Below are 18,302 nucleotides of genomic sequence, written 5' to 3'. Positions count from 1 at the left end.
GTCCATTCGAGGAACGCGCGAGTCACGCGAGCCACGCCGAACGAAAGAGCGTCAGGCAATTAGTCAATGAATCGGGACCAACGTCGCGCCGATTAATTAAACAACGGACACCGGGCCGCCCGGAATCTCGGCGCTGCGAGCGCCAGCTAGATGCGCGGCGAACGAAAAGTTAATTGCCCCGATCGCCGCGCCGGCTAAAGCAGTTCTGGAATTGCGCGGCGCGCACGGATTCCTCGTGACTCGACTAAGAAACGAACTGTGCGCGTTTCGTGCTGTCGCGAGCTAACGAGCGCGTCGCCGCGCGCATCGTCTTAACGAGCTCGAGGCGTACTACACGCGTCGCGAATTAACGACCTGGCCGCGGGGCGGGGCGACGAGATATCGCACGGGTTGCGGCTCTCTTCCGATAAATATGCCATCGCGAGCGTACACCCGAGCGTCTACGGTTCCATCCTTTCATCGCAATTCACCGCCATTGTTCGCTCGCGACGTGTCTCGTCTCGCGCAGATTTCGAAGAAGCCTCGGCGGAGCGCGTAAGAATGCGTCCTGTTACATGCGGCGATAGTTTCCGAGTACAGATATCTTCGACACTGGAACTACCAGTTCAATTGACTTCAATCGTCTATCGAGACTTTCGTTAATCTATAATTCAATTTATAGATTACCCTACTATCTTCCTCACATACCAACGAAATACGGTTCCTTCGGCACCAAATCAATCTCTAACACTAGAACTACCAGTCAAAATGACTGGTTTCGATTTGTTTCTTTCATTGAATATTTGAAATGATTTTTGAAATAAATAGCTTCACTTGAGTACTATGAGTATCCAAAGAAACTGAAAATAATCTATTGTCACAATTTTTATAGAGATTACATATCAATCGTATCGAACGCTCGGTAGTTCTGGTGCTAAATTTCTGTAAAAAATCGCGCCATCGAAATTCCGCTGGCAGTGTTACGATCGCGGAACAGTCGCTCGACGAATAGGAACGGAATCGATCGTACGCGAGCAGCGGGGACAAGTTATCGCCATCGTCTCGGCAGACTTGGCCCAAACTCGGGCGAATCGTTCGCGAACTGTGCGTCCCCGCTGGCAGCGTCCCTTATTCGTCTGGCGACCGTAATCCCGCGAGTTCGGTCTTTATTTAAGTTACCGGCCTATTATCCGGCTCGCATCGCGTTCGAGCCGGGCGAACAGACTGCGAACACGCCGAGTATCGTGTGGATCCGTGGCGAAACTACCCCTCCCCGCGGTAGCCAGGGGGATCCGGCGTCCCGCCACCACCCTTGGCTGCTCTTGAGAGAGAGAGCAGCCGGCAAACTCCATTCCTATCCCCCGTGCCGTGCACGAGGCAGCGTCGCCGCCACCGTCGACACCTCCCCTCGGCAACCACCCCCGACGAACCTATCTTCCTGGTCAATAACCTCGGTTGCGCCGTGTGCCGGGTACGGAGCCCCATGTACCGCGCTCGTGTATCATAATCGGCCGACGCCGCGATTCAAATCGACGCGTGTCTTTGCGCCCACGGAAATCCACCTCTCCTCTTCGTCTCTTCAACCCTTAGCAGTCCTATGTCTGACTCGACGTTCTATTTTATCGCAACCTCTGCCTGTTTTAACACTAGGTTCACGGAACGCGTCAATTTGACGCAGATTGAATTTTATAAACATTATTCGGCAAATGTCTCAATCGGTTTTCGTTGATCCAATTACACGGATATGAAATCTGATTGTCTATTTCTACAATTTCCAAAATCTAAATCAACAAATAACTTCCCCAGGAACAATAGAGTAAACTGTACAATAAATGTCCGTAAACCTAGTGTTAACAATTTTTTCTGTATTTGTAGTATCACGATTGTACCATTTGAAGGTAGCATTTCAGTGATTCCAAAGTGTTCTTGAATAAATAAATAGAGCGTCGTATTAAGCTGTAAGTTGACCAGTGACAAATTGTCTGCGTGAATAATGGTAAACGCTTGATCCTTTGTTAACATTAAAACTACCAGACAGGTCAAAATGACCCATTCCCGATGTGTTCTTTTTGCAATTATTAGAAAGGCAACAAATGTTTCTCCGAGAAATTATCAAAGGAATTCATTCAGCGTACGCAAATTGAATTGTAAATCAATTAAAGTCTGAACAGATGCACTCTTGGAGTTTCTATAGCGAAATTTTCAATGTCAATTGAAGTGCTCGGTAGTTTCAGTGTTAAGCAGAGTGTCAGAGAACGCTTGCCACTCGAACGGTTAACCCTCCTGATGACGCGTCATAGTCGTGACGAAAACTAACTGTTCGAGGATCATTTGGTTAATCGATTTTTCTTTATGGACATAGAGTATATCGAGAAATGTCTATTCTTTTTGGTAAATTATCGACGACGAAGTGGTAGCGTCGATCATAGCTGGCAAATAAAGCGTAAGGCAGGGAGTTAACCCTAGAACTACCCTCGTCGTTTCGCGGACGACCGACAGGGGACTGTTAAGAAGCCGACAGTGGCTCTAACCGATCGTTAATCCCATCAAGGGTGAATTTTTTAGTGGCGGAGATGATTTTAGTTTCCAGTTGGTTGCCGTTTATCGAGGTGAATGGGTTAGAATTAAAATTCAGAGACGAGGGAGAGCGGAGGGAATTAGGTGTGAAGACGTTGGCCATGGAACTAACGAGCATTTGGTACGATCAATATGCAATCTCCGTCAAAATTACAGTAATCACGGTGAAATTATAATTCCAGTGTTCGAAATTAGAAAGGAGAAGCGCAAAGATGATTTCTGAACTTGAACGACTTCACTGGTGATTTCTGATCGAATCACAAGTTCAACGCTTCTTCGTCGCGCGGGAAGCCGCAGCATGAAATTTTTGGAGGCGTACGATCGTTCGCGAAGACACGAGGAAGCCGAAGCCCGAAGAGGCCGCGAGCCGAGGGGCAGGTTCTAAGGTTGCCTCGGTGCGCGTCGATTCGAAACGGCGGATTTAATTCGATATTGTTCGAGTCGTATCGCGCGTTCCCAGAAGCTTCTGACATCGCGGCAGACATTCCGGTCGGCATCCTCGCGTATCGATCCCTCGCCGAGCCGATGGGATCGTTACAACGTTCCTTTAAAATGCATTCCGTGTATTCCTCTCCCCTCGCGCAGTGGAGGAGGCTCGCGACGCGCGAACCCGTCCGTTACACGCGAAATCGAACGAAAAAAGGGGAATCCCCAGAAAAGCTAAGAAACGCGAACCCGTGACTAATCGTCGAACGTCCCTTAACAATGGAATTACCGCGAAATACCTAGTTTCATGCAGTTTCTCTCGAATATCGAAAATCTATGTTACAATTGTAAACGCTCGGTGGTTCAAAAGTTGCTGGAACTTTTGACGATTAAGCGATCTACGCGTGGTTTCCGCGGAACCTGAATTCAAAATTCTCCAGCAGGGATTTTCATAATTTAGATAAATGTAGCATAGAGATTCTCCAGTGTGACTGCAGTTCGTCCGACAGTTCTAGAACTGAAACGATCCGAAGGCTCGCGGGGCGAGAAACGAACGCGATCGAAGCGAAGTGGAACGAGCAAACGAAATCTCGTCCATCCCTCGAAGAAACGTAACTAGGCTGCGAGGTTTCGCTGGTCGATCGTCGGAGAATAAAAATAAGGGCGGAACACAGGGCAAGGGTTGTTCTTCGGAGGAACAACAGGTTCCGTGGAGTGCGCGTAGGCGTCCCACCCTCGCGAGGTGACGCCATCTGTGCCGGTGGCCGGGAAACTCGTCTTAAAAATCGCCCCTCGTAAGATCAATACGCCACCCCCGTCCCGACACAGACAGTAAGTCTGCGAGGAACTCCAGTAACAGGACTACACCTCGCTGCTTCTCGATTCTCGCGTATCGAGGATGCTCGGAATGTTCCCGAGCAGCGCAGGGAAATCTTTATCTTCGCCTTGATTGGCGTGGGTCTGCGCAATATTCAACTAATACTTAATACTTAACGCTCGGAGACGAGAATGATCGAATGATCGAATGATTCACTCCTGTCCGATTCTAAACGAGGCTCGGAGTCGCCATTGCGGCATTCGGTGAATGATTAACCCTTTGCACTCCACAAGTTTCTCATTAGAACTGCTCAATGTTTTCTAAGATACCAATGACATTCTTTCAAACTTGAGAAATCACACGTTAATTGAACGAAACCGATTTCTTTCAACACACCACATATGGACAGGTTGCACAGAGATTAATATTGAATATCAAACTTTATAATTCTGCTGTGATATTAAATGTCGAGGGGCGCCTACGGAGTGCATAGGGTTAGTAAAGAAAGTAAATTACCCAAAGCGCGAGTCCCGACTTCCACGGAGTGTATTTCGCGCAAGAGAGTTTCTTCGAGCATTTATCTCGAATCAACCGCAAACCCGTCGTTCGCGCCGGACAAGGCTTCCCTGTTTACGAGTTCACGGGCCAGCTGCGAGAAGCGTAAGGTCGATCCAGGGATACTCGAGAGCCGGAGGAAGAGAGGGCACCGGAAACCATAGGAAACTGGAAAAGAGTTAATCGTAAACGGGCACGGAAGACCCGTGAATTCGGGTCAGGCGTTCGGCTTACGAGCCTCGTTTCCAAAGGTTTCCTCTCCCTTTCTCGCTCCTCCTTTCCATTCTTCTGTTTCTTTCCCTCCCATCGCCCCTCGCGTCCGCTTTGCGGCTTCTAACGAGATAATTTGATTTCCAGGCCGAGCCGCGATAGCCGCGCCGGCTGGCCGATCGCTCTCTTACGTGTTTTCGCAGCCGGGCTCTCGCTCGCAAAGTCAACGGCGATTCGAAAGGCCGAGACCGGCGGCTCGTTCGATTAGATTTCACGCCAAACAGGTTCGAGTAATCCTTTTAACCGAAAACTGCGGGGAAACGTCGCTGCGCTTTGCTTCGACGATTATATGGTTGCGCCGGGGATTTATGCGGCTCGTTCCTCTTCGCTAATGGCGTCGACTTTCATCCCTGTTTTCGGAGGTGTAACCTACTGTTCGGCCGTAACGCGAGCGTCACGCTGCTCCGGGAAAATTGATATTCATCGGATGGAGATTCGGCGCTGTCGACTCTGGAGAAACTGTGCAGCTTATCTGCATGCGCGATCGTATGTTTCCGACGTCTTTCCGCGCGCTGGAATTGCCAAATGGGTCGGATCGACTCGTTCCTGAATTCTACTTTTCAGTTTGAGAGTTTCGAGTCAATTCGAATAATAGATATTATATTATCGTCTAATTTCGTGGTTGTTTCCTGTCTTCGTTAACCCTTTGCCGTCCGAAGTGCTCTTGGTTTCTCAGTTTGAGGTTCACGTCGACGTTAGTTCATTCAATTGCAGCTTAATACGACGCTCTATTTATTTATGCAAAAATATTTGGGAGTCATTGAAATGTTACCTTTAAATTGTGCAATTGTGATACAAATGAATATAAAAAAAATTGTTAAAACAGGTAGAGGTTGACTCGACACAGGACTGCTAAGGGTTCACGTATATTCCTCCAATACCAATCTCGACAGCGTATGCGACTTAACCCTTTGCGACGACACTTTACCGAGATCAAACTTTCATGTTTGTAATACCAAGTTGCAAACAAATGATTAAACTACTCAAACAGCAAGAAACCAGTACATGATTTCCTTATTCCACATTATTTAGGCATTCAATGTGATTCGGCAGAATCTACAAAAGGTTTCGTATAGTTCAGAGAATCTTCGTCCGCGAAGAGTTAACCTTTTGCACTCGAGAGGCGCCTTCCAGTCGCCATTTGATTCGAGCCAAGAGAATTGTAAAATTAAAAATTGAATATTAAATTTTGTATAATGTACGAACAGGAACATCGAAATGCAATAGTTCTGTCACTCAATTTATGCAAAGTATTTCGTTGTGTGAATTGCAAAGAATATCATTGACATTTCATCGGAAAATAATGAATATTCATTGAGAAAAATATCCTCGACTGCAAAGGGTTAATATTTAGCATCTTCCGAGTTTAATCCAACCGAAACCAACGTCTCGTGGCTCCCGCAACGCCGTTTAATTCGCAGACTTTCCTTTCTTATTCCGGCAGACGCGCCTCCGTTTGATCTCTGATCCAGGGTGTCTCCCCGCCGGACAAAAGAACCTAGACGGGCCGATTCTTTGAAAGATGCTCGAACGATTTCCCTGGACAGACGCCGGCCGAGTCTCTCCTCGGCGCAAAGTTTCTTTCTGAACGGAGAGAGGCCGGTTCCGGGACTTCGATCGCGGTTGAAGGCGAGCAGACCGAGCGGGGGAGGGAATGATCGCGTCGCTCCGATGATTATTCGGGGATGCGCGCAGCTCTCGGTTTAATATTGACAATGGAAGGACGCGAAGTAGCGAGGGTTCGCGGGGAGGTCGGCTCGAGTCGCGGGTAAGCAGCTTATTGCGAGCGACGCGGTGGGGATTTTCAGCAACGTCGCTGTTTGACGTTGACTTCCATCCGTTAGCTGCCGGCCGAGACGTCCCCGCCGGGGAACTCTCGCGACGTCGAACGAGCGCTGGCATATCCGCGAAAGCTTCTTTCCTCCGCGAGCGATACAGTCCCGGCATCCCCTAACGTCGGGACCAACTTCTTCAATTTTTGCGTTCGCTGCTCGCGACGGTTCGTTGTTCCACCGTTGTTCCACAAGTAGATCGCGAAAACTGTAGCTTCGAGACCGGAGTACTGCAACGTATCCGCATAATTGCAGGATCAACTGCTACCGAATGATATTTAACCCTTTGCACTCGACGATATTTTCCAGTGTAAACGTTCATTATTTTCTGGAATATCGTGACTCTTGGCGATTTCCTCTGAAAGAGTCGATCTGGAGTCGATGCGGTTGAGTCTAGACGAATTGAGAGAATCGACGTTTCGGCTTCTGAAATTTTTGTACTATGTATTCGGGAGTTATAGGAGAAAGTGATTTCTGGTCTGAAGAACGAAGACGCGAGTGAATCTTTGATTCAGTGAAAGAGTATTATTTGTTGTAGTAAAATTTGGAATAATCAGAGAATATTAGAAGATAGAATAGAGGAACTGAATTGTTGTTTATATATTAACCCTTAGCACTCCAGGTTGTTTTGTGATCTATCAGCAACTGATTTTTATAGTATTCCTAGGGAAAATGAGAAATGATATCGATCTTTTATTCTCCTTAGTACAAAATTTGGATGTGCGGAGAATCTAATGATTAGGGTAGTTTCTTTAACATTCGTTAAAATATGTAATATTATAACTGCTGCAATATCGGAGCCCACAGAGTTCAAAGAGTTAAATATACATTACCATCGCTAAAGTGGATCGTCGATTATTCGAAGTAATTAGAAGCAAGACGGTTTGGATCAGCAAATGCTTAGTTTAGAGACGAAAGTTTAGGTAGTCGTTTGGATAGTTGAACGTTTAGCTGACTAATGTTTGGACTAAAGTTTAGACAATCGAGATAATCCAAAGTACGGACGACCAAGGTTCAGGTAATCGGGGTTACGTAATATTTTGATTACGCGAGAACCAGCAATAAACGTTTCAAGCGGTTGCATCAGGTCCGGCAAAAACGGTTTCCCTTGTTTCCAGCTGATGCAGCTGCAAGAATTGAAGCCGGCCATTCACTTGGACAATCGATACAGGCTGATGAGAAAGGAGCCGATGCTGGACGCGAACGGCTGCGAGACCGATACCATCGGCGAGGACGAGACAGCCCCGCCCGATCTGAAGGAAGCCTTCGAGCAGAGGCTGAAATGCGGACGTCCGTGTCACTCGCCGAAGACCAAGTAGCTCTCCTCCTTTCGACGCAGCCAATCTGTTCGTTCCTCGTGGAGCTCGATTTTAGTTTCCTCGAAATTACCGTTTCCCGTACCCCGTCGCGTTCTTAACACGCTGACTGCCGAATAAACACTCACAGAAACTCTCATACAAGCGAAACAGTTTTATTAACACGAACGCCGCACGATTTCATAGAAAATACACAAAATGTGAAAAATACAATATTAAATCATTCGACTGAATTGGATGATCATTGCACGTTTATCAAACTGAATGTCACAATGGGTAGCATTATTTATAACATAGAAATGTTTGCGAACGATCATCGTTTGAACATTCAACGTGTTAACAGAACGGAAACCAAAAAGTCAAGATTCCTCGTAACAATTGTACCACCGTCATTTCTATATTTATTACATCTAACAAAATTCCTGCGATACGCCACCGAGAAAATTCATTGTTAAGTTGATGTGTGAAACGCTGTCAATTCGGGTGACGTAGCGGTCAAAGTGTTAAAAGCCACGAAGAGGGTAGAATCCGCGCGATCAGTTTCCAGCGAGGCGTCGACGAAGAACGGAAGAAAAAGCAAAGCGACTTCGACGAGCGCTTCGATAAACCGCCTTCGAGGGAATAATTTCCTCGATAACGCAGGCCGGGCTTTTTCACCGGTAAGTATCGCGGCCGGTCGGAAGATGCTTGTCTTCTCGGCACGCCAGGTGTTAGTTGGCGGAAAGCGAGAGGCGAACGACCCCCTTTTCATGTCCGATGGTACATGCACGCTGGTCGGAGAGGAGGCGAGCGAGCAGCTGTTGCACGGTCCGTCATGGGATTATAAAGCTGCACGCGTATTACCGTGAACCGACGGATCCAGGGGAAATTATGTCCGCGCGTTAACCGATCTGTTGCTCTCCTCTTGGGTCCGGGTCACCGTATCGGTCTGTTCGCACTCGATATTCGTTTATTATGTAGGCTACCATTAGCCGAACCGGCCGACTCCGCGGAATGACAGAAGAAAACGATCGTGTACATCGATTTTGGGAATGAATATGTACAGTGTAAACATCGAGCCTCGTTTCGTCTGTTCGAGGCGCAATTTCCAGTTCGATTTCACTGGACCGATTCGATGGCCGAGCATTTCAGCAACCGCGTAAAAGCGTGATCGCTCGGTAAACTATATTTCCATCGGAATATAGGAACACTTTAGCGGTGCACGAGTGATCGATGCCATCAAAGAGAAAAACCGTCGCAGCGGGATGGCGCGGACGGCCGCGATAACCGGATAATTCCGCGGCGACAAACGATCGGCTACGGAGCGGGACGTAACGTACCGCTTCGAATTAGTTCTGGATAATTTCCAGCGGCCCGCGCCCGGAGAGTATCTAACGAACGATCGTGTAGCTCGCGCGCATAAAATGTCCCTCGTTGTCACGCGACTTGGACTATCTCCAAAGCGATTTTATTCGGAATAAGATGTTAATTATAGCCACCCCCGTTGGTCGGCCCGGTGTTTGCCGCAATTTGCCCGGATATCCATGGAACGACCGTGCACCCAGTCATTCGGTGGTGCGAGTAACGATCAACACTCGAGTCCCGGTTCGAAACCGGAAATCTTATCAGCGATCGAAATAAACTGAGAAACTCCTTAAAATGCTGAATTTTCGTGCTACGTAATACCAATTAGCGATCACGCGAATAAAGGTATCGACGACCAAGTCTTGATTTAATTTAACCTACCCTTGATTTATTTAACGTGCACGAACAAACCTGACAGTTAACCCTTTGCACTCGGAAGCCTGTCATTAAAAATATTCAACGTTTTTTAATAAGTTACATAGGACACTCCTTGAAACGAAGTGAAATAAGTTCAGAACCAAAGTTACAACTTCAATATTTCACATATTTATAGATGACACGAAGCTTAATATTCTGTGTAAGACTTTACAATTTCGGTATATCGAATCAAATGGTGACTGAGAGTCACCTCTTGAGTACAAAGGGTTAACAATGCATCGCCAGCCGAGTCGCTCAGAAGCCAAAACGTTTCCTCAATGTTCCTTTTCCGGGGTTAACCCTTTACTCGGAAGTTTTCCGCTATAAATATTTCAACATTGTCTGATTCGATGAAATCGATATTCTGTGAAACTACGTCGACGAGAAATCATACATTGAGGAACAAAGCTATTTTATTCGAATGTTTCTCAAAATGATGCATCATAGGAAATATAATACTAAATATCAAATTTTATAGCTTCACTCTATGGAGTCAAGTGGTGACTGAGAGTCACCTCTCGACTGGGGTTAAACGTTTCTAGTAAGAAACACGCGAGAGCAAAGGGTCAACCTCTTCCGAGCGACTCGGTTGCGACTAGGACCTCCGTACTAGAAAGATCCTGTCGATCGAAGAGCCACAGTTCATCCAGAAAGCGGCGAGAATGATGGAGGGTTCGAGGGATCGAGCCAGGTGCTGTGAGCCCGGCGAGACGCAGACTGCTCCTCCTTTAATGCGTTGGAAGGTAGGTTGGTAGGTAGGTAGGTAGGCCTAGCGACAGCTGTTACTCGTCCCGGCACGAGGCTATACATCAGGGAACTATACATTAGAGAGCGTGTTCGGGGCGAGGGTCCGTTCCTCGAGGTTAGCCGGCTTAGAGGTGGGAGAACCTGGACCGGCCCGGCCCGGCTCGGCATCGACATCGTCGTCGGGAGCAGCATGTGCCTGGACAAAGGGGTCATTCAGCCACGGACAATAGCCCCGGCTGGGCAGGCCTTGTTGCGCGCCGCTGCCTCTGCACATGGCCTAGAATCTGAGCGAGCGGGCTCCCGCTGAAACCACTTTTTCCTGCGAGCCAGATACACTCGAGCACCCGTGTATTGGTTAATTAGTATCGGCGCGGTTCTCGCGAGAAATCCACCCCGCGTCCTACGACCGAGTTTTCCTCGAGCCCGGTCAGCTGGTGGTTCGGCTCGGTGGAAAACTGATGATCCATCGGACAGGAGATCTGGAGAACGCGGACGTCTTGCTCGATCGGCAACTGTCTCGCGGATTAACGCCATAGAAATTTCGTTCGTTTTGCTTCTGAGCTCTATTGATTTTCTGAATATATTGACACTAGAACTATCGAGCATTTGATACGATTAAACGTAATCGTTATGAATATTGCAGTAGATTATTTTCGGTTTCTTCAGACATTCATTATAGTATTCAAGTGAAACTATTTTCACAATTCGAATATTTGCTTTGAAGATATAAATAATTGCGAAACAGAAAAACTGAAACATTTTGCGGACGAGGATTCTTCGAGATACGCGAAACCTTCAACATGTCAAGCTAAATTATATATTGATTGCTTAATCGCTAGGAAAAGAGAAAACCACGATCTCTTGCTGTTCTAATTAGATCATTTGTCCACGACTTGGTCCTTCAAATCTAAACTTTCCATCTCACCGAGATGCCGAGGTCCGTCCGCGGAGTTAAGTTACATCGAAGTTTCTGGTAATTTGTATATACTTCGATAGTTCCTGTGTTTTCGTTGCTGAAAAATATTTCAACAAAGACTGGCGCGTGCCATACACGTGGCAGTGAACGTGTTAATTGGATAGATAGCGTAATCCCCGGTTTCCCTGGGCTTCCGCGATGACAACGGAAAGCGGCGCGGCGGTTTTGCCTCGCCTAGCCCGCGACGCGAGGAAAATCACGTGCCAACTCGAAATTGCTTGTCAGCGAGCGGCAAAGGCCTCGACGAAAAATCGAGCAGAAGGTCCAGGACAAACCGGACCGCGTATCGAGCGAGTTTCGCGGAGAAAGGACGAAGGAGAGGAAGAAAGGAGCCGGAGAGCGCGCGCGCTCGCTCGCTCGTTCGTTCGTTCGTTCGGCTGCCCCCCTTTTCCCGTCCGTTTCGAAAGGCCTTTTAGCGGGCAATTTGCGGGCTGCCTCTCGGCTCTGTTACGCGGCGAACGACGCGAGCGAAAGCGAGAGCGAGACCGAAAAGGAAAGCGAAAGAAACCGTTCGCCGAAGCGAGAAAGTGAATCGCTGCCCGCGACCGGGCATGTCGAGTGCACGCTCCCCTGCCCCCGCCTCCGACCCGTGTCTTTTCCCGACTGCACATTCGCGGTAAGTGCACACGGGATCGGGCACGAACGCGACTTATTGCGATTATTGCGTCCCCACGGTCGTTCGGTGTGCTTTGCGAGACAAATCTGCTGGCGCGGCCTGTCCCGGCCCTATTCTTCCGGTTGTTTAAATTATTTCTCGCGCGGTATGCATATAGCTAGCCGTTTCACCGATTTTTCGGGGATTAAACTAGGTTAACCCGTCGTCTCGTCATTTCTTTCGCGACTATCCTCTTTGAAACTACGCCATCTTCAATTCTAGAACTGCCAGGTGGGCGAAATCAACTATTTTCGTTTCTTCCACAATTACTGAAAACTGAACAGTGCGAGACAAATCTGCTGGCGCGACTGTCACGGCTCTATTCTTCCGGTTGTTTAAATTATTTCTCGCGCGGTATGCATATAGCTAGCCGTTTCACCGATTTTTCGAGGATTAAACTAGGTTAACCCGTCGTCTCGTCATTTCTTTCGCGACTATCCTCTTTGAAACTACGCCATCTTGAATACTAGAACTGCCAGATGAGCGAAAATCAGCTATTTTTGTAGCCATCTTCCACAGTTACTGAAAACTGAACAGCGCGAGACAAATCTGCTGGCGCGGGCTATGTCCAAGCTCTATTCTTCCGGTTGTTTAAATTATTTCTCGCGCTGTACGCATATAGCTAGCCGTTTCACCGATTTTTGGAGAATTAAATGGTTACCCCATCGTCGCGTCATTTCTTTCGCGTGTATCCTCTTTGAAACTACATCTTCAATACTAGAACTGCCAGATGGGCGAAAATCAGCTTTTAATCATTAAAATCCACAATTACTGAAAACTGAACAGTAACAGCAAGACTGACACGCGAGTCGATTGAAATCTTAATATATGCACGTTTATGGTCTTTGCGAAGGAATTTGTAAAAGTCGGTTTGAGCGATCGGTAGCTCTAGCGTTAATAATCGAATGGAAAGGAACAGAATGCTACGTTCGCTGTGTCCATGTGTAAAGATTATCCTAAGATAATATTCAATTTCGACTCGGAGGAACATTTAGAGAATAACAGTAGCGTCCGTCGAGTTCCATTTCGGAGGTTCGTGTTGCAACTCCGTCTAATCGAGGAAAGAAACTTATCGTTGCAGTTGATCACGGTTTAATCACGTGTATAATGTACTTTCGACGATAAAGAGTGTCTCTCGAAATGCGTCTGTGTTCTTTATTATTCCCCGTTTCCCGTGTAAACAGTGTCGTTCGCGCGATAAAGAGCGCGTCGAAACCGAGAGTTCGCCGAGTTTAATTGATCCTCCGCCGCCCCGCGGCGCGAGCCGCCTTTGATCCTTTCCCTAAACAGATTAATGCTTCTTTATCACGATACAAGCTCCCCGGAGACTAACGTCGCCTCGCGTCGCGTCGCGTCACGACGGTTTAATCGTCGGCCCGATTACCGTCACGCGAGACCCGCGATCGCGTTCCCGGCGAAAGGACTTTTCACTTTCGCGGACGAACGCGTCGGAAACTTTTGGAGCGCGATTCGTTGCGCGGCATGAGTCGATGCACCGGCGTATTACGTATCCGCGCATTCTTTCCGTATTTGCGTCTCGACGGGACTTTCGCCGCGCACGTGATAGAAAAGTCCTCGCCCCTCCCTGATCGGCCGCGGGAACGGTGCCGATAACGCGATGCTCGGCGAAGGAACGCCGCGCTCGCCGAGTGCACGCGTCGATTGCTCGGTATCGACGAGACGGGATTTAACCCTAGCACTCCCGGTTCTTTCGTAATCTTTCAGCAACTGCAACTAATTTTTACAGTATTCCTAGCGAAAACGAGAAATGCTGTAACATTCCCTCCATCTTTTATTTTCCTTAGTACAAAACTTGGATGTGTGGAAAATCGAAGAATTTTGGGGTAGTTTCTTTAAGATTCATTAAAATATTTAATATTACAACTGCTGCGATATTGGAGTCCACAGAGTTCAAAGGGTTAACTAGGAATCGCGTATCGTTTCACTGCTCGAGCGGGAATAAAAGGAAATTGTTCCCGTGGGATTCGCGTTTGTTACGTACTAGTTAATCCTTTGGGAAAGAGAATTTTTCAAATCTGAACGGGTCCTTTCTATGAAAACGAGATTACGCGCCGAGGAATGTTGAGATAGAGAACCGGAAGATACGGAAAGATCGACTTAACCGCATCGGCTTCCGAGCGACTCGTATCAAAGGCCCAGTGTATCGCGATCGACACTGCCCCAGTTTTCCGGTGTATTCCGGCAGCGAACAGAGCACCGAACAACAGACGGAATCGATCCTGTGACCGATCAGCGAGAGAAACCGTCCGAGGCTGCAGTCCGCTGAAATCTGTGGTTCTTCGCGGTGGTTTCGAACACCTCCTCGGAGGACCCATTCGACGGGCCACCACGCCCGCTTTCTTTCCGGTGGTAATCGAACGAAAAGCAGCGCCGAGGACCGCGCAGTTTCCAACAAGTTGAAACCACGGGCGCGTTCTCGAGCGGAACTTCGATGCCCGGAACGACGGATTCCGAGATTAATCGGAGACGCTCGGGGCGCACCTCGCGAGCCGTATCTCAGGCAGCGAATCTTGCATTATTAACCGTCAATCTCGAGTGGAGGCTTGATCGACTTCCAAACTCGTATTTCAGGCGGACGAAGTTCCGGCCGCCATGATTTAGAGGTCGGACACGCGCCGAGCGATGGGGCCCCGCGGATCTGCCGGGAAACCGTGTCGCCGCTCGTTAGACGAGCGGCTGCCGGAAACGTCGAGCTGCCATTGCGGCGCAATTAACAGCGACGCGGGTAAAACGGTAACCCCGCGATCATTCCGCGGGACGCGCCGGTTACGGAATAGTCCGGTAACGAGCTGGTTAATTAATTACGCGCGGCGCGGACCGATCGTTACGTCTGAAATTGTTGCGGCACCCGCGCTCTAGGCCCGTCGGCCTCGATAAAACGTGGACCGGGACACTCCGATTCGGTTGGCTCGCGGATGCTGCGACTTTGTAGTAAACAGAAATCGAGGATTTACGATTCCACCGGTGGCCAAACGAGCGTGCGCTCCTTCGCAGACCGACGCGTCTAACGAGCAGTCTTGGGAAACGCGTGAAGCTGACGTTCAGAAACGGCGGAGCCAAAGATTCGGGATAACACGACAGGACAGCTGTCGACGTCCTCCGAAAGCCTCGCAGGATTTTCAGCTGGACGGATTCCTCGCGGATTCTCCGGAAGGATGCACGGAAGATCAAGCGCCGATCGATCTCGTCCGCAACCCCCGTTGGTCCAGGACACGAGAAAGTCCTGGCGAACGGTCGGCGCGTACGGGTACGACACAGAATCCCATTGTTCGGGGTGCGCGTCCTGTACGGAGCGCAGAAAGGAAGAAAAGCGGACGAGGGCCGCGGGAGACGCTAAACAAACGAGAAAACAGCAGGTAGGGTCGCGGAGGAGCGGCCGGCGAGCGGCTGGAGGTAGCCGGAGTCGAGAGATCGGGACGGGACGAGACGAGACGGGCCGCGGGACCGAGAGGAACGGAGAGATGCGGAGAAAGAGGGAACGGGAGAGGACGGAGGCCGGGAGATCGCGGTGCAAGGAGGAGAGGAAATAAAGAAAGGAACAAAAATCGAGCGAGGTGAAGGAATGCTCGGCCTTGGCGCCTGCTTCTGCTGCTTCTGCTGCCGTTCCCGCTGCCGCCGGCTCGCAGGCGAACGAGAGCTGAGCTCTCCTCCGGACACGAGAGAAGGCTAAGGATAGCTGGTCGCGAGGGAATGCTCGGGCTCTCTCTCTCTCTCTCTCTCTCGTCCCGTGTGGGAGTACCAACGGAGAAGACGAGCCGATCGCGACAATGGAATCCAAGCGAGACCTCGTAGGATTACCGGGATAAGTCGCCCTTGGGACTAACGAGACTCATCGCCATTGTCGCGATCAATTGCCGGCCGCGCGCCGATGGAAACCTGGTAGCCGGGATGGCGAACGGATACAGGAGATTATCGCTGGTTTTTCTACGTGGCGTCGATTCGTCCTTTGTGCGTGTACAGTTTTTAACGCTGGAACTACCCAGTGTTTAACACGATTCGCGTGTAATCCCTATAAAGATTGTAGAAGTAGATTAGTTTCAGCTTCGTCGGACGTTTGTTGTATTCAAATGATTATTTTGAATACCCAATGCGTTCAAGACAATTGCGAGACGAACGATACGGTTATTTTTCCTGGTACGGCAGTTCTACTGTTAAACAGTGAATGAACCGAAGTTTTGGTGATCGAATGAATGCGTCAATCTCGTTGTTTGAATAGTTCGATTAAATCTTTCGCGGGTTTCGTCGAATCTCGAAGTCGCTATTGCAGTATTCGGCCGCGAGGGGTTAATTACCGATGGAATCGAATTACGGAGCATTCGTTTCAGGTGTCTTCTTTCTACCGACGCGTCTAGTCGCGGATAATTGGTCAGCGAACGAGTAAACAGAGGCTGATGGATTTATCGGTCGAGATCGCGAATAGATACGGCAATCGCGAGATGTACGAGATGTATTTATAGATCTCGCGATTCCTCGGGGTGCTGGTAATCCAGTGGATCCATCGTGGAAGCTACTTTGAGCGGCGAACGATCGAAACTTCCGAGAGCCGGCGGGAGTAACGTCTTAACGTTTATTAATTGAGCGGCATGCGTCGGTCGGAGAATCCGATTCGATATTTCATCGCGGCGATAACTGGCCGACGTTTATTAGATTCTATCGCCAATTCCGCTGAAATTTATTCCGACAGCTTTAATAACGACCAGGCGACTGCGCGATGAATTTCAATTGAACGCGGAGAGCGCGGTGCACGGTCGCCGCCATCGCCGCTCTGCTTCCGCGCCGCTGTGAAAACAGACGTTTCGAAAGCATGCGTCGCGTCGCGTCGCGTCGGGGCTTTAAACCGTACCAACACGAACCGCATGTTTTTTCGCGAATCAAGTCGATCCGCGCATCTCCCCGCTCGGATCAGCAAACAGGAAAATCTGTAGCTTTCCGCGTCCACGATTTCGCGAAAACAATGCAAACAGTTTTTATCAGTTGCTTCGAGGAAACGATCAGCGTAAAATAACGAATGTTCTATCCGCACCATATTTTTTCAGCAGCGATCGACATTAAATAGAGGAGACGTACAAACTCGACCGAAGTTCGCCAGAGGCGTTTGCCAGCTGACCTTCGACCGCTCCGATTATCGACCGGTATCACGGAAACGCCGCTGATCGAAGAGCAACGAGGAGCGATCGTCTTATAAATCAAACGTCCCGCGCCGCGAGGAGCTTTCGTCCTCCGGAAGAGAAACTTCGGGATCCGCTGGCGGGTTATGGAGCGCGCGACGACGGGAAATCGATGGAAAAACCCGTGAGAAATTCTCCGCCGGAAAAACAATCCCGGCGCAGCATGGGAACGCCCCGGAAAAACAGGAAGACAAGTCGCTCGCCGGAGTACCGCGAGGAAAACGCGAAACTCGACGGAGAACGTTCGCCGGCTCGAGCACCTCGGCTGAATTTGTCGCGAGATTTTTCGTCCAATTATCGAACGAGCGGGACGAGCCAAAGGGATCGGGCGCAAAGCGATTCTACTCCTTCCGTGCATTCGACGCGCCAAGGAAAGCTAAACGACTGAGACAATTGGCGAAGGGAAACGTGCTACGTAACGGAAACGAAAAGCGTAAGGTGTCCCCTGGAAATGTGTTGTTGAAACCATCAGCGAAATACATGAGCTCGGAAACCAACGCCGTTAGGAATATTTTCGATATTTCCTAATTTTTGTAAATTTGAATGGAACAAATAGTATTCTTTTTAGTTATTCAAGAATTTTCTCGTCTATCCGTCTATTCTAGACCAAGAAATGCTTTTCCGCGCTTCTGAGTATATTGTATGATCATTTCAGAAGTCAACACCGTCAAGAATATTTTCGATATTTTCTAATTTTTGTAAATTTGAATGGAACAAATAGTATTGTTTTTAGATATTCAAGAATTTTCTCGTTTTTCCGTTTGTTCTCGATGAAGAAACCCTTTTCCTCGCTTCTGAGTATATTGTATGATCATTTCAGAATCCAAAATATTAATTTGTTCAATGATTCTTCCCTGGACTTAACCGCATTGACTTCCGAGCGACTGTTTCATTTATTTCCGGATTTCTTGTACAAGCAACAACAAACGAACGAACGAAGGGAAACGCGAATCGCAAACGCGGGCGCCGCGAGCGCGATGAAACCAGCCGGATCCTAAATCAAACGCGTCGAATCGTGAATCTCCGCGCGACCAATAAACCAGAGGAATATTTCAATACGCCGCGGTGCAGGCTCGCGACCTAAATCGTCGCGCACGCAGTCCAGAGGGAAAAAAGCGGCGGAACACGTTCGGATACAGCGGATCGCGGCGTATTACGAGAAGCGGCCGCAATCGAGAATTCATTAGCGCGCCTCGTCGCGA

The 18,302-nt window shown here is 48.8% G+C and overlaps 2 protein-coding genes across 12 annotated transcripts in view; one reads left to right on the top strand and one right to left on the bottom strand.

Moving 5' to 3' along the window:
- Positions 1–8,000, top strand: part of LOC143175014 (uncharacterized) — a 78,116-nt gene extending 70,116 nt beyond the window's left edge. Inside the window, exon 5 of the mRNA XM_076371641.1 lies at positions 7,575–8,000. Coding sequence (XP_076227756.1) covers positions 7,575–7,775 — 201 coding nt within the window. The 3' untranslated portion in view covers positions 7,776–8,000. The remainder of the gene's footprint in view (positions 1–7,574) is intronic.
- Positions 1–18,302, bottom strand: part of LOC116426755 (RNA-binding protein Musashi homolog 2) — a 188,148-nt gene that overhangs the window by 58,834 nt on the left and 111,012 nt on the right. The gene's annotated exons all lie outside the window — the stretch shown is intronic.

The sequence above is a fragment of the Nomia melanderi genome, chromosome 1 (genome assembly GCF_051020985.1).
Source record: "Nomia melanderi isolate GNS246 chromosome 1, iyNomMela1, whole genome shotgun sequence".
Classification (NCBI taxonomy): domain Eukaryota; kingdom Metazoa; phylum Arthropoda; class Insecta; order Hymenoptera; family Halictidae; genus Nomia; species Nomia melanderi.
The sequence above is the reverse complement of the archived record's forward strand: the minus strand, read 5'-3'. Positions and strand labels throughout refer to the sequence as shown.